Genomic DNA, 22605 nt, shown 5'->3' with positions numbered 1-22605 from the left:
GAAGCCAGGTTCCCTGCGAATTCCCAATAGAGGCTGCAGGGGGTGCTTGGGGACTCAGAGGGGCTGTGGATGTTCTATGTACATTATTTGAATGCATCTAATGACCATCCTGAATCCATATTGGTAGTAACATATGCCTGTGTGTTGCTGCTCCTGCTCTAACAGAGCAGCTGTGCAGTGTGTGTGGCTTTATGACTGGTACATACATGTTGAGACTCATCATCAAGCCCTGTTGCATCTTATCTGAGCCCTGGATTAAATGGGCCCGCTGGGGCTGGTTACCCGATGATGGGCACATAAAGGGGTTCATATTTTGGATATGGTTCTTGACATGTTTCCCCTCTAGAAATTGTTGACAATGTTCACTTAGTCACAGAAATCTTTTCGAGGCAATGTGTGGTTTTTTCTATTCATAGTCATATGTGGCGGACATTTGCAACTTTGCAATTCTTGTAAGTTTGCATATGCACTTGGTTACTTTGTTCTGGGTAGACGCAGTAGTGAGCACTTTGCACTTTTGAAAGCATTTGAAATCCAAATTAAATAATTAATACCGGCTGAAGGATGAATGGACTAAATGGACTTCTTATTATAATGGGGGCTCCCAGTTTTCAGTCTTTGCTGATTTAGACACAAATACAGACAGAAATCACTCTGTTTCCTTTCTGTATTTCTAAAAAATGGATCAAAGTAGACATTCCTGTGCCCTGATTAGCTCTACAGGTTGTCATTTATGCTTTGGAGACCAAATGGCTGTGCAAAGGAACACAGTTGAGATGCAGAAAAAGTGTTGTTTTTAAAAAATAAATTATGTGGAAAAGCCCCAGTTGCAAATTATTATTTTTACAGAGTGAATTTAAATGTGGTAAATACTGATAAAATGGAGAAAAGATATAATGGGAAAATACTGTCAGAAATGTTGTAAAAATAAATACCAAAAAATACGAGCAGCCTTAGTTATATGCTCAGTGCCGTGGAGTGCCCCTGTTCATTTGAGGGTACAATCCACAATGACAGGATCCCGAGGATGCCCCCTCTCGTCTTGGGCAGAGGCGGATTTAACGGTCGCCAAGCAGACAAATAGCGAGCGGGCCCGTGTGCTAGGCCCCGCCCCTTCCACACAGCACAGGGCCCTTTCTGCTGTGACGTCAGTCCAGCTCCTAGAAAGCCGGGATATCAACTTCGCCTTGGGAAAGGTTGTGGTCAGCTTCACCCCACCTCCTTTTCTCCTTCTCGGCACCCCTACCATTTCCTCCCCTTTTCGGATGCTTCAGGAAAGCGGAGCGCCGATCCACTTCCCCCTCTGCTTCCTCCCCCACCCACAGCGGGCCCGGGTCCGAGACCGGGGGGGGCCCGCGAGCCGTCAGCCATTGGTGCACCGCAGGCGCCCATATGCATGTGTGGACCAGCTCTGTGACAGCATGTTTTACCAGCATAAGTAGAAGACTGTGGTCCAGGGGTGGGCAAAGTATTCACAAAAGAAGTAGAATCGCCAACATTCGCCTAATGTTACACTTCGGCATACGGGCAAATTCTTCTCGGTGTTAGCTGCTTTGGGTCAAAGTGACCTTTGACACGGTTCTGCCTGACGCATAAAAAAACATGAAACGATAAATATCCCTTAAGGAAAATTCATGAAATTGCTGATTTAACCCACCGCGCAAAATGGTGAAGAACATTCATTCTGCAGTTTGTAATGGCATCATTTCTCCCAGCCCTGCTATTGCAATGCCACGTTGCAATATATGTATTTGATTTCTGTAAGGACCAGCATGCATGCAAGTTGCTTCAGGGGGCAAAAGAGGTGGTGGAGGGAGACAGAAAAGGGTAAGTCGAGGCGATGAATCAGCCTTTTGGGAAAGGACATGAACATTAACGGCGCTCTTTGAGCGGCACATCTCGGCCTATTTATTTATTTATGGATGGATGTATGAGCACAAGGGGCTCTTTAATGGGTTTATTACAGACGGTTTTGGAATGCCACCCATTCATCCTTCTTTCCCCTTTCCTCACCCTCTGTGTTGGACAAGGCGAGTTCCCTGGTCCTTAGGAGGAGAATGGGGAGGTGTAAGGAAGGAGGGGTGCAAGGGTTCAGGTGCTAGCACCTAGGGTGCTCTGATTTGCTGCCGTTAGATGCAATGAGCGGTGAGCCAGGTAGTGTTCCCACCAGGGGGCATAATGTTTTGCCTGCCGAGAGCCAGCACCTCTGCATGGCTCCCAGTGAGGGAGAGATGGGTGAGCAGATGTACGGGCCAGCCCTTGAGTGGGTGAATGAACACACGGAGGAGCAGTGAGGTTGTAAATGGACTGATCAGAATATTGTAAAGGGCTCTGTAATTCCATACTCTACAGTACACCAACCGCTATACAGATCCGAGGTTTTCACTCTCCAAGCCGTGCAGCAAAAGCTTAACACTGTGCAATTCTTCCGTTTTGCAATGCACGGCTGCAGCATCACCCGCACAAACAGAATGACATAACTTTTCTGCTACAAGGACGCGTATGTTCTCTAGGTTTAGAATATTTAGCATTCATAGCAAAGCCTGCAGTGCTGAGGAGGCTCAGCGGTTTCCAGTTAGTCAGACCACTAGGTAACTGTAATAAAGACAACTTAATAAAAAATAGCTTTTGTCCCCAAAGTTTGCCATTGTGCACTTGTGACCACAATTAACTCCGCCCACCTAGGGCCCTGTATCAGGTGCTGCCCACGGGGCCCCTTGCCTTAAATCTGCCACTGGTCTTGGGGTGAGAACGCAGCCGATGGATACAAGTTGAAGCAGAGAGTTGGTGGACAGTGTTTTAATAACCAAGTACTGTAACAGGTAACATTAAGAAGTTGACATCCCACACCCAAACCCTTCCCCATCCCCCCAAACACACCCCAACACAGTTGTCATGACATATATAGGATTCGTCAAACTTTACTTTCCACATACCGCTATACAGCTGCACGACTGGCACAGTGAGGGCTTCGGGCTGTTTTGACCTGGCAGGGTGTACTCTGCCTTTTATGTTCACCGGTAGCTTTTTGGGAAAGTGTGCTTTATATAAAATGAAGGACGACAAGCTGGATGCTGTGATGCAGAATGGAAGACGTTGGGACCAGCCTGAAGCGCGTTTCCAGGAAAACTCAAATGTTATCATTTTGTGGTAGAGGGTGGCACGAGGAGAATCCTGAATGGATAGGGACTGTGTTCTTGTATCTCAAAAAAAGTGTCTAGTCGTTATTTTACCTGATGTGCCCTATGCTGTTTCAGCGCGTCTGAGATTTTAGGGAAATTATGATGTTTATTGTTTGCGTTCCAAACCCTCCCTTTGCTTCTCCAAGAAGATGGAGTCTTTGTTTATCAAATTGAGCAGGCACGCGACAAAAGAATGAGGAAAAGAATGAGGCTGCTACCGTTCTGAATTCTCGCTTCCCTAAAATCCTTCTTTCTCTACTCAACACATGATCACCATGGGACAACCTTCTGTGATATTAATATGATATTTGTTATATAGCAGTTCATGCCAGATTCCTCCTGTTTCCAAATGCTGGAACAATAGATGCAATGAGCAGCCACTTTGTTGACGTTTGCAGGTAAGATGCCTGCTGTGATTCCAACTTGTCATTTCAGGCTGCAGGCAGATCAATCAAGCAAGTGCAGAAGTTGCTGTGCCACAGGCTGGCATCCATTCTCTCAGAGCATCACAGCCAGCATCCAGGTAACCAGAGCAACCAATTTCCACAGGACTTCTGCAAAAGCCTATGCTTCCAGTACACGTATGGGAATCGTTAGGTTTCACCATCAAAATGTATTGAACAAGTGTGGAATCACTGGTGATTCTATAGTGCCTGGCAGTTTTAACTGTTTTCTTTACCATCATCAAGTGAAAGTCAGCAATAAACATAGACAACAGACTTGAATGTATCTTTTTTCTATGTGCATGTATGTATTCGCAAATAATGGACAATCGTGATCTGGTACCGGGCACACATTTAAAGGATCCTCTACTGAGTGGATGGCACAGCATCTAAGGAGCACCAGAAATCTGCAAATGGAGTGTGTCTAACAAAGAGCCTGAAGAGAACGGCTTGTGAAACCTAGTGCCCTGTTGGTGCCCTTCCACCTGTACTCTGTATATATGTGTTTGCTAGATGGTCCTCTCCTCCCGCCCCCATCAGAGAAGCAAGAACTGCTCAGCTTGGCTTCATGGTTCTTGCTTCCTTGGTGAACTTGATGAGGGACGAGTTCTGTCCCATGTTCCTGCGCCCCCAGAAGTTTTTTGGTCCTTATTCTTATGTAAATAGCTTCTCTCTCATGGAAAGCAGTGCGCACCTGACTGTAAAATGGCTATGTCCATTGGATACAAGGCATGATGTGGCACTAAGCTTTTCTTGCCTTGCTCAAATTGTGCCACCCAGTGGATCAGACACTGTATAGAAGAGATGGCGGCAGACATGTAGTCATTCCACTCAAGATTCCACGCACGGCCTAACATGGCCCATCTTGTTTCGACTAGCAGACTTACTATTATCTCTTTACTTCTTTAATTAGAAATAGATGCCATGCAACGTGCTCGTTTGAGTGCAGCAAATAGAGGTTTACGCGCTACAGACATATTTTCACGGGACTGCAGGCAGTGGCAGCTGACCTTCTCAGGTTTGCTTAACTCCTTCATGTCTGGGCAAAGAAACGGGGGAACAGGTAGTTCAGGTACCTCATGATATGATATGATAGGTTATTTATAACGGGCTTAATACCCATAGATTTCTACGCGCGGACCCGGGGATCGAACCTGTGTTTCTCCGTGTCGTCTTGCATCCAAGGCGAGCACGTTGCCCATAGGCTATCCTCCCGAGTTTGACCATGTTGTTTGGTTTGACAATGACAGATAGGGCACATTTCACTAATGTGGCTATGTGGCTATTGAGAATTAGACTTGGGCTGTGCACCCAGGATAGGTATGAGTTTCATTCACCTAAATTTATGGATTTTGCTGTTGAACTTTCTCAGAAGGAAATGTCACAGGGAAATACAAGAGTGCACATTTTCTCCATTTTCATATAGCACTCTAAGCCACTTTCAGCGCTGCGTTATCCCTATTTCATTTAATGGGCCTCGAGTCACTAAGCTCCGGGCGAGCTGGGCCGGGTTACTAGCATTGGAACTTGTGACCACAGGTTGCACACAGGTTTAATGCCCACACTTTACTCACGTGCCCAGCTTAACAGCAGTAGCTGACAGGTGTCTGGTGGCCAGCTAACACTCTGATCCACCCTCCGGCATCACAATCCCAGGGGATCAAACCAGATGATGGTATATTCTGGCACAGTGCAACGAGGGTATGCACTTATGCCATAATGAGGTATTCGGACGCAAAGATGGCATGTTCTGGCATAGAGATGGACATTCTGCCGCAATGCTGGAATACTGTCAGTAGGCCGGATGGAATAACCTGGCACATTGATGGATATTCTGGCACAGTGAAAAGCATGGACAGGCTAACACGCTGCGGGTGGAGGGGGGCCTGTTACGTGTGAAGCAGGCAACCTGCATCAGTTTCTTGTTTCAGGAAAACAGATGTCCCTATGGCTGACCCCCTTCTAGACCGCAGACGTGGGCAATGGGCCGCAGTGTTTCTTGGCGTCAGTGCCTCTCTCCCAGGTCTCGAGATGCGTGAACGGCCTTTGGATTATGGGCAGCGCAGGCTATGGAATGTCTTCGGGTATTAGTAAGACAGACAGACTAGGGGTAGTACCCCCTCCCCTCCCGCACCTCCTCTTTGCCCAGGTAAACTTATTTCAAACCCACTCGTGGCACAGCCCTGATATCCGCAAGCCGAGGCGGGACGTGCATTTGGTATGTTCCTCGGACGCCTGGGAGCACATGACCGTTCGACAAGAAAAAATGGCCGAAGATGCGCAGTAAACAAAACAGAGCCCTCCTGCGGGCTCTTCAGAGTAACAGGGCTTAAGCACCTGTGCTCCACTAGAGGTCGCCAAGAGACCAGGATTTGAGACAGTGTTTAATGAACATCTGTGGTCAGGGACCTGCATTTATTTTACCTCGCAGGACCGGCGTTAAAACGTGAGATTTTACAATATGTCAGGCCGGCGCTATGTTTCGGCTTCTTGTGAGTTGACTGTGGAAGGCCATTTTATTGTTCTCGCTCGATTGGAATGTGTTGTGGGCGGCTTCTGCCGCGATTGGACGAGTGTAGGGTCCCCTTCACGTTGCCACGTCCACCCTGTGTAGTGGATGTCATGTTAATATCACACTTTGAGGTCTGTGCAGATCTTGCCATCTGATTGACGTCTTTACTCGTCTACTTTGTCCAACTGCGGAGCCGTCCTTGGCACCAAGCTGTGTCTTAGTTTTCCAGGCCTAGTGTGGATGAACCTGAACACAGCCAGGAAGTGTACAGCCTGATGAAGGCATGGGGCAGGCCAACATTGTGCTGTGTGGGTGTTGGGTGTGAGTGACACGTATTATTATTAATATTATTACAAAGAGCAACGAATGACCCTTCACCTCCCGACCAGCATTTCAAAAGCACTGGCCTATTGGGAGATCTCTGAATTACACTGTAGGCCAATCTGCCTTTGAAAGCTGCACCTAGTGTCTTGTGTGCCAGTCGTTGGCAAGCCAACTTTGGGACTGGAGAACGTGTCTATCAAAAGGAGAGAAAAAAAACCCAGTAATGGACAAATGCTCCTTAAAAAATAGCATAGTCTTAGAGTGTTCAGCATAAGAAAATTATATACAAATAGTCAGGGAGGCAATGCTACAGCGTTTACATGTACAGCGACTGCTTTACGTGTGCTTGGGTGCCGTCAGGCGGTAATTATGGTGTACTGCAGGAAGACCCTGAATGACGCACAAGCACGCGCCCCAGAAAAAATAGAAAGGCGGGCAAGGAGAGCTCTTTGGAAGTCGTCTCGTCGAGGTATGTCAAAAGTTCTCCCAGTCAGTAGAAAAAGTGGACTGCAAAAAGTGGGCGAGGGGAAGTCAAATGTCAAGTGATAGTAAGACAAACACACATACACCCTCAGTCAGGGACACCGTGTCTTCACGGAGACAACAAAGACTTTGAGGCCTGAGGCATTGACTGGCACTTTTTTGTTCTACTGTGCCTCCCTCATTTTTTACTCATAATTACAAACGCCTCCTTGTTTTCAAGCTTCTCTGTTTCAGGGTGATAAAAAGACGGGCTGGAAGTTTGCACAAAGCTAGTTTGGGGGTAGCGGGACAGCAACACTGGCTGAAAAAAGGCAAGCCACAATTCTCAATAAATGCCTACCTCACTACATCTTCCAGCCCCGCTACTCTAGGGCAGACATGCTGTTGCTAGTGATTGCGGCCTGGTGCCTGAGACAACATGGCACACGCAATCTGATGACAGAACCGGCAGATTGAATAGGGCTGCCTTTGCACACAGGTACCAGGGCTGGCCGTGCTTTTAAACTGCCTAGTTTGGTGGAATATGTATTGTTGTGTAGGATTGGCCCCTGGTGCGAAATGTGATAAGAGGCCATTCTGTTAGAGGTGGGGCTAGATAAACGAACCCCTCGCATTCCCCCCAACAATTAATAACTCACCATACACATTTTGAATAATGTGTTCATTAAACAATATCTCGGTGGTCTTCTGCATCATAAAAGGCTACTTAGTGCCTTAGTGGCACATGGAAATCCACCTAGGAACGATGAATACCTTAGTAGCCATTGTCAAGGAATCCACAACTGTTCCATGCACACAGAAGACCACAGTAAGAGGCGCACACCCAAATAGCACCACCTCACCAAAGTTTGCACCTAAAATGACCTGATGTGCAGTTATGGCAATTGAGAGCGCACGGTGAAACAAACTACATCTGCTTTACTTGTCAACTAAAGAACCCAACTGTAGACTGAACAAGGAGCTGCTCAGCCAATCGCATAGACCTTTTGGCAGAATGCCCCCTCGTATGCTGCTGGGTTCCATACAAGGAGGTCAAAGGGCATTGCTCGGTCCCAGGACAGCCACGGAGCACCCGAGCAAACCACAATGAAAAAAAAGGCTACATGTTAAAAAAAACACAAAAAAACAAAAGTGACATCCTTAAAGCTAGGTTACGAACAGTATTTGTGACAGATAAGGCTTGAGGCTTCTTGATTCTTCACACTGAAGTTGGTTTCACCTTTGATTTTTGTATTTTTGTTCCTTCTTAAATATCATTGTACCAATGTGGCTTTATTCACCCACACCCCGCCCCGCCCCTTCCCCCCGCCCTTCATCTCGCTTCGGTATATTTAGCTCAGGGATGTTATATTGGACCGGCCACCGGGGGGCACCACAATTCGTCGGCTGGCTACTCTTGCTCCGCTGTCATCACCCTGGTTACCTGCAGGAGAAAACAGTGAAAAGAAAATGTTTACTGGGATGCAAATTCGAGATTGTTATTTATTTGCAAACATTCCAAAACATGCACGTACACATTTAGATGCCTATTTCTTCCCAGTGAAAGTAACCTATCAAGAAATTGCAAGCAGCAAGTGCAATGGAAAGACTGTACGGCCTGATACGGAGTCAGTTGTCTGTCAGGCTTATGGGTTAAAGGTTCTAATACCGTGCACTGTTGCCACCTTCGCGGTTTCTTGGCGCCCTGGCGGATTTATGAAACAAGGGGGGACGATGGGGAGTAAGTTAGTAGGTCAAAGTGGGATAAAAGAGCAAGGGAGCTGTGATGTGCTGTCGGCAGCTTCCGTTCGATTGACACTGTTCACTGAGCGTTGGCGTGATTTTCAGTTGGTAGCCGCCGTGTGATGTTGGGCGAGGCTTTGTGTGGTTTGTTTCATTGTTGTTCAGCATAAAAAAGTGACTGACCGAACCTGACCATTATTTCATATGCTGGTCTGTTAGCAGGTCTCTTGATCATCTGATGGTGGCCCATTATCTTGGTAGAGTGATGTAGGGAGGAAGGTGAGAAGCATTTCATGATGTGCTTTCGTCATACTGAGGGGTGAGTGTGTATATGTAAGTGTGGGTTTTCCTCATACTGTGGGTGAGTGTGTTTGGGTAAGTGTGGGTTTTCCTCATACTGTGCAGGGCTACTAAGACTTGAAACGTGTACCACCTAAGGGAGCAAAGAGGGAGCTAGGGGAGCTGCAGAAGGGGTGCAAAAGATTCTAGGTAAGGAAGAGAACAATCAAGCACACCACCTTGCACCTGCAATTTAGGGGATCTAAAGAGAAAGCAAAGGACCTGTTGGTGTTACAGAGCCAGACACATCTATGGACCATGCAGTGGACATGATGCGATATGCGTGTTAAGGCACACCTTGCCATTCTGGCCACATGTTGGCTGTGTTCAGAGCTGTTCATGGCAGCTGAGGAGGGTGCATGTTTGCTTGTTTGATGCACAACAAACATGTTACTTTTATGTGGAACTCATTCCGGTGTCAGAAAATGAATGGATCAATATGAGCCTGCCACACAATGCCTCCTGGAGTGTGTCTACATCTTGAAAGTAACTTAACTCAATAGCCAGGACCTGACCTTGATCCAGGCCTGGTGTGGTCTAATCAATCAGTCTTGGCTTTTAAGCACACATCAAATTGCTTTGTGGTACTGTTTTTCTGGACTGCACGGAATGCAAAATACTATGTCCTAACAATAGCAGGACCTACCGAACATGATTTCACAACTTTATTTCAGCATGTAAAATTAAAAAAAAAACAAGCATTGACAATGCCAACAGTTTGGGCTTTTGTTTAGGCATTGGAAAAGCACTTGCCAGGCACAGCCATAGTGGTATTAACTATCCATTGGTGGTAGCAGGTGCAAAATGGTGCGGGTACCTGGGCATCCAAGAGCAGTGTTTGGCAAAAGCTTAAAACGTATGCACAAGCCAGAAATGTTAGCTTTGCCAATGCTTGTTTTTAACAGGACTTAAGTGAAGGACACACAAAGGGTTAATAAATCGAGTGGCTGAAGGAAGGCTTGGCAGGACATTTTTATTATACCAGTACCGTGTTTACAACTCCAATTAAGTCATTAACTCTCAGAAGACTGCTTTGAACAAACACTGGCAGGCACTTTCAGTGCAAAGCCCATTGGTAAGGCTTGATTAAAGTGAGCTCAAAGCGTTCCCATGAGGAGATGATTTGGGCGGGGAGGGGCAGGAATGGGTGGGAATGGCCTAAGGGATTAGTGTGGCGTTGGGCAGGCAATGGGAGGGCACAGAACCAAACAATACATAGAGACTGTGTCCCTCTACTGATATATCATTCCTCTGTGCCCCTCATTATATGCCATTCCTCCCTATCTGTACTCCAGTGCAATAGTTTTGGCTTATAGGCGTCGCAAGCACCACCTAATAGCCCAAACATGTTTTAAAATGTTTTTAACAAAGAGTATGGATGAGATAAAAGTCTAAGAAAAATGAGCATTTGTTTTTCTGCATTACTAGTTGTAGAATGTTCACACCTGGAAGTTAAATGTGCATACAGATTAATGTTGTGGGTCAGAAGGGAAAATAGGTGCATGTTCATCTCTGCATGTATATCACTTATACAGCCGACACCTTCACTTATATAGCAGAAACCTAGCTACCAAGCAGCAGATCACAGTTTAAAGAGTGGCATTGTGTCAAGGACAAGAATCAGGGTTGATCCCGTCGGGGCAAGATTCACATGTGAACATGTGATGCCTGCATGCATACGTCTGATTCTAGCAGGATCACTTCTGTCCATTCTTACACATTCAACAAAATGAGTGCTATTTATTTGAGCGATAGAAGTATCTGTTTTTACAAAAAAAACACATACATATACAAATGCCTATAGTTTACAAGGCAATGAAACCAGCCTGTACATGATAACAGTTTAGAATAGTACAGAAACGCATGTAAAAGAAAAGACCCTGAAAAAGAGGAATATACCTCTATTTTAAGGAGTTTGGGCTCAGGGAGAGAAAGAAAGGGATTGGCCACGTCTAACACTAGTTTGTCCAATTGGGGGTTGGGGACCCTACTTAGCACTCTGGTCTGCTAATTCCATAGGTGGCAAGTGTGTAATTAGGATGCAAGCCATCCCCTATATGCATTGTGTAATGAGTTCATGAACTTTTCATGAAGTCCAAGCATGTCTCAGGCCAGGGCAACCTATCTAGACACAAAGATGAGGGAAAGATGCTAATTAACAAAAAGGCACAACTCCAAAGGTGCATTTTCTTTTAAAATAAAGGACGATCTATGGGGATGGCATAGGGAGGCATAACAATATCCCAGGGCTCCTCCCGCCGCACCTGGGCATGTGGGATTCGATTCTAACGCGAACGCTATCCATCAACTCACCAGCCAGACTGAAGGCGGAGTGGTGGAGATTTCGCACAGGAGGGGTCTGTCTGGTCGGGGATCCTTTGGTGGAGCCGGCCGGCGTTCCTCCTTTGGGCGTAGCCAGGTCGAAGACCGGTCCATCGTACATTCCCCTTGGCACAGCGCGGAGTTCTGCCAGCTGCAAAAAGGAACATAACGGGGGGTTAAAATGCATCATATTAAGAATACAGGAAGGATGTCAACAGGCGTGGGTTTGAATACTTTGAAGCCGTAAAGCAAGAGAAGACTGTAGTGGGCGAAGCCTGTAAACAGAGTAGTGCAGGTTTAGCCAGGCCGGTTCCTTTGAAAGACCAACAGGGCAGAGAATCAAAAACAGATACATGGCAAAGAAATGTGACATGTGGCAAAAGGCCCACTGCCCACCAACTTCATGGACGCCTGTGTCAGGATGAGGCCCATTATTGTGCTGCAGGACTCTGTGCATGAATAGGTAGCACTAACCAATGGTCTGGTTATGTTATGTGTTCTTAAATAGCAACTTGTCTAAGACTCAGTTAATTCCCTTCACTCCTTTTTCTTTTCTCCATCCTCTTCTTCCTCCTTTTTCGTCTCCTCACCCTCCTTCCCCCCTTCTCGTCTCGCCCACCCCCTGTCCACCACTACCTTCCTGCTCCTAGTTTTCCCCTTATTTCTTAAATTCACAATTGACAGAGTTCTTAATTCCCAGGCACGCATCATGCACATCACGCATCCTGCTGCTACTATTTCCACCTCTTGAAGCAAATGGAGCCTTTTCCATCGCCATCAAACTTCCATGTAAGCCCTAGTGTCTTCCAGGACAGTGGGGGCGCTGTTCCCTCGGTTTCTTCTCTTGCACAATTCTCGATACTGCTGCTTGTCTTATTTCTGACCCTAGTGTGAGCATCTCACGCCCAGTCTTGAGTGGCACTAGCTATCGCTCCACCCACTGCTGTGCTGTGTGCATCACCAAACACACCCCTGCCATGAGAGACCTCACCTATCCAAAAACGGAAGCTCTCCAGTGGTTGCAGGTATGCACAAAGTCGAGGTGTCTTGTGCTTGGAACTCTCAATAATAACCTGCAAAACATGTTCCTATCAGCCTGTTCCCCCAACCCCCCAGGAACTCTCACATAACGCATTCATTTGCACCCATAAGGATCTTCCATCAACGGCGCCGCTGGCCCTGCTAGGACCAATGCATTCAGACAGGAATCACACTTAGCAGAGCAAGCCACATGTCTTTTTGCCTGTGTATTACTCCCACCCTTCCCTATAATCTAGACAAATAACTGTCTTCCATTCCCTCAGTGCCAATCAGTCTTCTCCTGTGTTCTCTTACAACTCTCCATACTCCACACATTGATCTGCCTCATCATTAGACCCTTATCCTTCGACTTTCTGGAAATTATACACCTACAAATTTGAGGCAAAAATCCTTATGCGGTATACCCATCCTCTGCAATGGAATTGTCCGTTCCCGGAAAAGCCATACTATTACTGGCCACTAGATGGCGATGCTGTGCCATCAGCTCCCTGTCTCCAATGCCATAGAGTTTTCAGTAGACTAGCCTTTAAACAGTTTGGTTTTGAAATCGAGTCGAGATACAGCATCTTTTAACTGGATCTAAGACCCGAATATAATCATACTTGCCAGCCCTACAGATTTAGGCAGTGGGCTACTGCTTTTTAAGCAGTCCTACCGCCTACAGATTTCAGTGACAGATCCTACTGCTTTTTATAGTGGCAAATAATGTACATGACTATAAGGCAGGCTCCAGGACAAAGCATGCAATACATGAATTAGTCTGTCTGTACAGTGTCTGGTAGGTGATTACTTTGATTGGGCTCAGACCAATCCACTGACCTGACAGCTACGTGACTGTCCTGCACTCTGGCCGGGACAAGCCTTAGGTGAACCACCAGCGAAGGCAAGCGGCAGAGTGTAACTCCATCACACAGCATCTGCCTATCAGACTAAGGGGGGTATCAGTCACCAAGTCATTCAGTGTTCAACTTGCAATAAATATGTACTTGCTGGGCTGCTGCTACAGAGCAGTGGCAAACGTCGCCCACCAACTCTGTGTAATTACCTTCTGTGAAGTTAAGTAATTGAATTTGGTGTTAAGTTACCATTCAGAATTATACATTTTTAACATTTGAACCACATTTGAACATCTTTCCATATCGTGCTGTTTGATGGGTTGTGTATTTTAGAATACTTCAATGGTGCCAACAATGTATGTTATGTATTTTCCCGTGATGTCATTGTTATGGGAATTATTAATTTTTGAAACTTCAAAAATCCTACATCTTTCTGGTCACAGAATGTTGGCAAGTATGTAGAATGTGCACCTGCAAGAAATCTTTATTGCTCAGGAAGTGCAAGAATGATTCTGCAGTCAGTCAGAAGTTTCACCAGTCACCTGGACTGGCCGGATGGATTGGTCTTTCCGGAAATTGAGACGCACCATGACTGATGAAATGCGGGCAGGCCTGATGATGACAGTTGCAATGTAGCCGCTATACCTGACACGTGACTTACTGCCTCAGTATTGCTTGCTTTTGCAAGGCAGTGTGTTGTGAGGGACTACCCAAAACTTCCCCTGGAGCGGGAGCTTCTTGGTAGAGATGTAATGGTTGACTCTATGCCTTACCTTGCTCCTGGCCTTGATGCGCTTGTATACAAAGTCTGGGAAGGGAGTGCATGGGACAAAGCGCCCGCTGCCCTGCGTGGCGTGCAGGTTCCCCTCCTCCAACACGATCTTGCCCTGAGATATCACCACCAGAGGGGCACCTCGAAGCTCCATCCCTTCAAATATGTTGTACTCGGCTGCCTGAAAATATGGGAAAAAGAGAACACAACTGAAACAAGAAGAAATCATTTGTGTGCTTTTTATGAATAAGACCTCCAATTAACAGCACCTGCCAGGCCCATTTGTGAATGTCGTGCTAGTTATACTCCATTCACAATGTTGCCGCCATTTCTGTGCAGAACTTTCCTGTGTACCTTGTGAGCCTACATCTGACATGAGGTTTATTTACATCTCTCTGTTACATCTCTCCTCTACAGCTGCTCTTCCATAGTGTAAATGTGTGCATAGTGGAAACACAAACTTGCTTTTCTACTGGTCGTATCTCTCTAGCGCCACCTTAAACCCCCATGGGTCTTTGCACTGTAAGCCCACGCTGCAGGACAGATGGACCCAGGAGCACAAGACTGCTCAGCCAGCACCCAAACCCTCTGAACGAACGTTCGATCCCGCCTCGTATTCAAGCGTCTACTGCAATGCATTCTGGTCCCTGAAGTTCTGATGTTCCCAATGCGCAGTTTCAATGGCAAATTCGATATGAGCACCAGATTGTGAGCACACCCTTCAAATTGGGCCTCTTAAGCGCTCCACTGTTGGATCCTGGGCTAGGTGCTGAGTTTCTTCAAACCAAATTTGTTCGTTATATCCCGGAACGCAATCTTCGTTCCCTGAACACCAACCTCTTGGTGGTTCCTAGGTATAACCGGGAAAGACTCGGTGGCAGAGCCTTTTCCATTGCTGCGGCCAGGCTGTGGAACACCCTCCCACTACCACTCAAGTCTACCTCTAACCATCTGGCTTTCAGGAAAGCTCTGAAAACTACTTTATTTTAGCTTTTTGACTATTACTGTTCTTCCTGTTTGGTAGCTTCCTCAACCAGCGCCATGATGCCCTTGGGCGACCATGCGCTCTACAAGTTCAGGTAACATAACATAACATAAGCGCAGATTTGTACTCACGGATTGGTGGCTTTTGGCAGAGACGATTTTGACGGCATCTGAATCCCAAATGACCAGGTCGGCGTCTGAGCCCACGGCGATTCTCCCTTTCCGTGGGTACAGATTGAAGATCTTCGCTGCGTTGGTACTCGTCACTGCAACAAATTGATTTTCATCCATTTTGCCAGTAGCCTGTTCAGATAAAAGACAGGGTGGCATTTACTCAAAATCAATCTGTGCCCATGATGTAACCCTAGAAGTAATTAAGAAACCAGGTAGGCCGTAATACAGCAGCAGATGAGAGGGCAAATGGGAGAGCCAACATTTTATATTTTAGGGCAAATACCTCTTATAGGCATACAGGCCTACCTGCAAACCTTGAAAACCTAAGCCTTTGAATGGACAATTAGGCTCGGGGGAATTTACCCACACATCAGCCTGTACTGATGACTACTTCAAATGTGTGATCCTGGCCTTTACCTTAGATGTTTCCATATCGTGTGAGTAGATTAATACACCTTCTTTGAGTCCAAGTTTTATATTTAACAGCTTTGATTGTTTTCTTTAAAAAAACGCCCTTCCTTATAGGCCTATGTGTCAATCTATGTTTTCGCCAATCCCAGCTAATGTTAAATCACTCGTGACATCATTTCATCCTGTGTCAAAATGCTGAAATGATGTCACATGAGATAGCTGACACTACCCGCAAATTGCAGTCGACGAAAGACAATTAACGGCTATTGGGATAAATAACGGTGACGATTTGTAATAATAATAAGAATATATGAACAATATTTTAGATGAAATAGTCCACCCTTTTTATAAAATCTAAAATATAACGTATATTAATCCTGGGAAAAAACGGAGCTAGAAATAGGGAATGATAGATATACAGCTCCTTCAAACTCTTTTCTGATATATATCTGGACAAAATAATTTGCCATTTGATGAATATGCACGAAACATACACCAGAGAATCATTTTTTGGGAAAGTTTAGTGCATTTTCTTCAAGGGGGCGTGCAGGCAATTTTAGAGGGGTCTCCTAAAAGGCATGTATTCCCAATGTTTCCAAACAGCACATATGTGTTAGTGCACATAGCTTCAACTGCTGAATGTATGCCTGTCAAATCTTTGCAAGGGAGGGGTGGGGGGAGGGGGGGTCTGGTCCCAAATACTTGCTTTGGCAAATGTTGTTCAATCTATTTAATGGCTTCTTTTAAAAGTGCCCAATAGTGAGCAAAAGTCAACCAGTGATATCCAGGCTCAGCCGAAAGGATTAATTCATCCTCTGGCTGGCTCAGTTGCGTTCTAGCCGGAGAAGACTCTTCTGGGGGATGACCACCCATGATCGTGGACCTAGAAAGGGGCCCTCCAGATCAGCTACTTGTAAAACAGCCAACCTGGTTACATAGGGGTACATTTTTTTTAGAAAGGTCACTGTTGTGCTTTCTGTACTTTTTGCTTTATCGAGAGGACACTACACTGTATATCTTCTGAAAGGGGGTAATTTTTAGCCCTCTTGGCCCCCTTGACGCAAGGCAAAATTGGGGTGGGGGACAAGGGAGGGGCAGGGGATCACGGTGGGGTGCATTTTTGCCACTGGTTTAGCAGGCATGGACTCAGGTCCCAGACTCGATCTATGGACCCAGAGTTAACCTATGGATTAGCAGGACCTGGGCATATCCTAAGGGTATGCCCCAGGCAAAGTGGTACGACCATAGCCAAATGCGCCAGTGGGGGTAACGTTGCAGTGAGCCTGGCCGCAGGTTATGCCCAGTGACCTCTTCAGGTGGCTTGGCAGGACACCCTTGGCAAAATTGCCATTGGCCATGTCCCATGAAATGGTATAAAGTGGCTCCTGGGCCCGGCCACAGGCTTGCAGCCACACCCAGTAACATCTTCGGGTGGCTTGACGGGGCTTGGTTCATATGTTGCTTTAACAACGTTTTTTCACTGCATATATGTAAACTTGTGTTCTTTAATGCTAGCGTTAATGAGAAGTGAAAGAATGTGAAATATCCATTCAGAAAGGTGATTATTATGCAGGAATAAGGAAGACCAGTTCTAGATATGCCTTTTTTCAAGAAATGTAGAGCCTACAAATAATAAAGTCCATCACCCCCGAGGTCCGTTAAGTTATTTATCGGTCAGAAATACTAAAGTGAGGTACTTACATGGAGAAATTAAAAAGGCAGTTGCTAGTGATAGGCTTTGTTTTTCAAACAGAAATATTGGAGCCAAGTGCTGAAGGAATAGGGTGAGATGGTCTCTTTTAGCTTTTAATCACATTCAAGTGATAAAATAAATGACCAAATAGTCCCTTTAATCAATCATTCAATCAATCAATAATAACCTTTATTCAGCACAAAGCCATTAAAAGGAAATCATCATAATACATTCAAAAACAATGCATAGGATACAAAAATACAGCAATACATTTAAGAACAGATTTGATCACCAAAGGACACATAAAAAACATTAAAAAAGGAGTCTATTAAGGATAATAAAAAGTGCACAATACATTCAATTAAAGGTTAAATCTGCCAACAAACATTTCACAAAAACAGGGGGAGAGTAGTACAAGGCCAGATCTCGCAACCCCCTTAGTCTAAAGAGCAAAGCGCGGTAGATATACTATGCCACTTTATATACTCTTCCCAGATCTTCAGTTCTTTTACACAAGTCCAAAGCCTCTCTGAAAGTTCGAACACCCGAGGATCTCAGTAGAATCTACAGATTTAAAATTCTAAGGTGTCGCATTGCAGAACAAAAAAACATTAAATGTGTCACAGATTCCTCAGAATTATTGCATAATGGGCATTGACTCAGGTCAACCGGAGCCCATGTCATAGTGAACCTTGCCACCTTCAATGCACCAGTCCTAAAATTCATGAACAAGGTTCGAGCAATCAGAGGATCACTTAGGTCCAGATACTTCTCAAGTCCAAAGTTGAGCTTAAGTCTCACAAACACCAGAGCCACCTTTAACATTCTGCAGGCAGTCACCATTTTCTCTTTATGGCACTCTTCTTGTAATGTTCTCTTAATGTTCCCAGATTTTGTGTTATTAATCAATGAGGGGTTTAGCCGAATATCATGTTCCTTCAGTTCATTAAACCCTTTCCTAACTTCCAAATTACGCTGTTTCTGGAATTAGGGCTTGAAGAACAGCATTTTCATTTTTTGTATATTCAAAGACAAACCCAGTTGCTCACATTTATTCATAAATTAAATTAATGTTGATCTCAAACCCTCTGGGGAGCTAGACAACATAACAGCATCATCAGCAAAAAATAGCACAGGGGACCTTCTGTGGACCAGTTTTCGAAAGTCTTTGCCTTCAGCAAGCAATGTGTGGATGACTTCCTCTACAAAGATGAAAAAACAAGAGTGAAGCCAAGACACATCCTTGTCTAACTCAATTTTTAACATTAAATTGTTCTGTTACCACTCCACCCAGACCAACTCGAACAGTGGCTTTATTTTCCCTATACAACATCTGTGCCTTGGATATTAGTCCTCGGGCATCTTTTTCCTCTACAAAACTTGCCAGAGAAGGTCCCTCGGCACACTATCAATTGCCGTCCTGATATCCACAAAAATGGCATAAAACTTGATCTTTTTCAGGACAGCATATTTTTTAATAATGTTGAACGGGAGGAAACTCTAATCAACTGTGCCGATTCCACGTCAGAAGCCTGACTGTAACGTGCTTATCACCCCACTTTCTATTACCCAGGTCTGAACATATTTAAAAACCACCTTTGCAAATATCTTGCCAGAACTATCCAGCAATGATATTGGGCGTTAGTTTTCTGGGTTCTCCTTCACACCCTTTTTATAAATTGTGACGATTTCCGCCAATCACCTGGAGTCCAGCACAATGTTGGAGGTAGTACAGGCACCAAACAGGTTCCACAAAATTGGTGCCCATATTGACTGTTCTTTCTTTAAAAACAAATTCTATCAGCACTTGTCAGGGTCTGCAGCCCTCCCAGACTTCTGCGAGACAATTGCATTTTCTACATATCCGATACTAAACAGACAGTCCCCCATGTTTCCACTGACAAAGGCATCAATTTCTCCCACAGGGGCTATCTGCCCCCCTGCATCATATAGAGCAGAGAAATGGTCTAACCATTCCCTGGCCGTTATGGAACACTGAATGTCTGTGTCTCCCCTGACCTCTATACCCGAGACCAACTTCCAAAACGCTACATAATCTTTTACCCAAAAAGTATTAGCCAAAGATTCCCAGTTAGACTTAAGAAACAATTCCTTCTTCTGTTTAATGATCAACTTATACCTGAGGCGTTTCAGAGGTGAAACGGATCCATCTACGTGGGTACCCTGTTTTAGTACATCTGTTAGCTCTTGTTTAGCTAAGTCACACTCTGCATCGTACCATTCAGACCTTCGCACTGCCTTAGATCTGATTTGCCTGGTAGTTTGGGTAAGAAAAGGAAACATAGCTTTAACCATCTTCTCAAAACAATCTATAACCTAAATCCCATTAGTCTCATGAGAGCATACCTTCTGTAGGAGCGGCTACATTGTGCATATAGTTGCGAACTAAAGTCACTCTGACTCAATTTAGACCATTTGACACACTTACGTCAAAGATCCTGTACAACCACAGGTTGGTTTAGTGCCTCCTCTATGTGACCTGTATCAATTAGCCGATTCAATGTAATCATTACTGTCAGCGGTCTATGGTCGCTGTCAGACTCATTTAAGACTTTAAACTTCAGAATCTTAGACCATGCCCCTGCCGACACAAAGATATAATCAATCAAAGAGGAGCCAAAAGGCCCCTCACATATCTTAGCAGCCGGTTGCTCGAAAGGGAAACGTCTGTTACATGCACTTAACTCCATCTCATAAAACATGTTGCTTACATCAATGGCCGCCCCACTTGTCCTCTTGGCATACAGGGCCTGCACAGATGGGAGATCCATGCCTTATCTTGCTCATCCCATGTACCCTCAAGTTCCCGGAATGGCTCCCACTGCATGTTGAAGTCCCCGACAACAACTGTAAGTCTTTCTTTAGAGCCTATACCCTGTACTTGCATAACACAGTCAGAGTTCTGAGAAAACAGACGAGGAATTTGGCATATTATAAAAATTAAATCTAGACATGCATAGCCCTTTCTCAGTTGTTAGTACCAAATAATGCAAATCTGGAGATCATACTATACAGCTTTTATCCTATAGTTCAACCTTGTGTCTATCCAGATCAATACTCTACTACTAGGGCGTCCCCTTGATCCTGTACTAGCCAGTACACTATAATTCTCATAACCCTGGAGGTCCACTGGGCCTAATGCTGGGGTTTCTTAAAATAAATCTGAAATTGCCTAATGAACGCAACACAGCCTGGTATATATAAATGTTTATGCAGGCCTGCTATATTCAATTTCCATTCCCTATCCTCGTTCCCTCCCTCCTCCCTCCTCTCCTCTGACCCTTGATTGAGTGAGCAGCCCATGGATCGTGTTGTGTTGGGTGTACCTAGCCTGTGCTCGGCGCGGCTTTACTTTCTCATAGAGAGCAGATGAGCAGTTATATACAGCAGCTGCAGCTTGCCGTTGAAAGTATTTTTACGTGTTCGCACCATCTTTCACTTGCCGCATCGCAGGCTGCCTGCTCTTGTGCTTCCTGTTCCCTTTTCTTCTTCCCCTACCCCGACCCCTGATTGGGCGAGCAGCCCTATGTAGCTGTTACCACTTCCCTTGCCGCATTGCAGGCTGCCTGCTCTTGTGCTTCCTGTTCCCTCTGCTTGTTCCCTCCCTCCTGCCTCCCCTGCCCCGACTGATGATTGGTCGAGCAGCCCTATTTAGCTGTTACTACTTGGGCAGCCCCTCTGCCCGTTGCAGCCTCCTCCCCCTGGCAAAGTGTCCCAAAGCTAAGGGCACCTCCAATGAAGCAGCTCCAGAGGGTGGCTGCTGGTGTTTGCTGTGGGAGCATGCAGCGCAGCCGTCAAGCAGCAGTGACTGTCAAGGAAAGTAAAATCTGTGTGTTTTTTCATTGCTGTTGTGTTTAATAACTATGCCTTTATCCCCTCTCTCTACCATCTGGGTGTTTTGCAGTGCGCGTAGTTCAACTTAAATGACTGTTTTTACTGTTGGTTCTATTGGATACTGCTGTGGCCACTGCCCCCCCCCTTGTCAGTCCATCTCTCTTGCTCACCCCCCTGTCTTTCGTCTACGCTGTGTCCTGTATTCCCCTTCAGGTGGGTCACCTGCTTGTGCCTCCTACTGTGTGAACCCTCCCTTCCTATACATCCTGTGTTGTGCGGCGGTGGGATGTGCTTCTTTTCCTCTTTCTCATTCTCTCCTCTTTCCTCCATGCACCCTCTAAGGTGCTCCCAATTTCCCCCATCTTCTCAAACTGCTATCCTATCCCTCTTACTAAGTTTCGAAGGAAAAGTTTCTTTAAGGATATCCTGGTCTCCAACCCAGGCTTGCCCATCGCTGATACCTACATCAGCGCTTCCTCCAGACAGACTTTCACTGACATCCTCTTTGTTGTTCCCTCTCCAGGCCTATGGACCCCTGATATGATCTCTGTTCTCTCTCCTTTCTTCTCCTCTCCCATTAATGGCGGCACCTGATGGGATGTTCTCTTGGCCTCCTTCCACTCCTCCATAGACATTGCCATCATTAATGTCTATCAAAATGGTACCGTCATGGCCCAGGGCTCTCAGCACAATCTCCTCCTTCTGGATAGGTGCCTCCTGTGTCTTATCAACTTCCTCCCTTCTCCTGCCACTCCTTCTACCTCCTATCTGGCCCCTTTGCAACCTCCTTCTCCCTCCTCTGCCTCCTCTCGGGCACACCTGCACCTTCTCTCTGGCCATAATGCACCTCCGCCTATTGCCTCTGCCCACCCTCGAGGCCCTCTGCCACTTCTGCAGGGAGTTCCCCAGTCCTGTACCCCACCCCAGAAGTCTTTAAAAAGTGGAATCCTGCTCCACATAGTTACTCACAACTCTTGCTCTGCTGTCAAACACTCCTCTGACATCTGCCAGCTCCTCGAACACCTTGATCTTGATGTCCTCGCTCTCACCAAGACATGATTCATGGCCAGCTCTGTCACAAGCTTTGACATTCTCCTCCCGGAGGGTTACAAGATCCTCTCCAAGCCCAGAACCAATTGACATAGAGGTGGGGTGGCCTTGATCTTTCCTGAATGGGTTCCTGCGTCTGTCAATACCAAGCAGGCCTATTCCTCCTTTGAATGCCTGGTCTGCAGGCTCTCTATCTCTGCTGGCCTGTCTCTAACTGTGACCACCATCTACAGGCCACCTGGCCAGGTCGCTCCCTTCCTATCAGAATGGGCGGACCACAGCTTTTCTCTTCTTGTCTCCTCCTCCTAACCTGTCCTCCTCATAGATCTCAACATCCATTTGGATGCCTCTGACCCCTCCTTTGGGCTTTTCCACAACCTTTGAGACCCCCTCTCCCTTTCCATTCTACCCTCTGGTCCGACACACTCTCCCAGACACACCTTTGATGTTCTCACCTCTTCA

General features: G+C 45.9%; 1 protein-coding gene across 2 annotated transcripts in view; it reads right to left on the bottom strand.

Annotated features, from left to right (window-relative positions):
- Positions 1–2784: 2784 nt before the first annotated feature.
- The window catches only part of DPYSL3 (dihydropyrimidinase like 3), a 406198-nt gene continuing 386377 nt past the window's right edge, over positions 2785–22605 (bottom strand). For both annotated transcript variants that reach the window (XM_069652430.1, XM_069652431.1), the window contains exons 11-14: positions 15093–15263; positions 13978–14157; positions 11319–11478; positions 2785–8367 (exon numbers count right to left, since the gene is read on the bottom strand). In XM_069652430.1, coding sequence (XP_069508531.1) covers positions 8276–8367; positions 11319–11478; positions 13978–14157; positions 15093–15263 — 603 coding nt within the window. In that variant the 3' untranslated portion in view covers positions 2785–8275. The remainder of the gene's footprint in view (positions 8368–11318; positions 11479–13977; positions 14158–15092; positions 15264–22605) is intronic.

This window comes from Ambystoma mexicanum, chromosome 3p (genome assembly GCF_040938575.1).
Source record: "Ambystoma mexicanum isolate Mex_15411 chromosome 3p, UKY_AmexF1_1, whole genome shotgun sequence".
Lineage (NCBI taxonomy): Eukaryota > Metazoa > Chordata > Amphibia > Caudata > Ambystomatidae > Ambystoma > Ambystoma mexicanum.
This window is presented reverse-complemented; position numbering and strand designations above follow the sequence as displayed.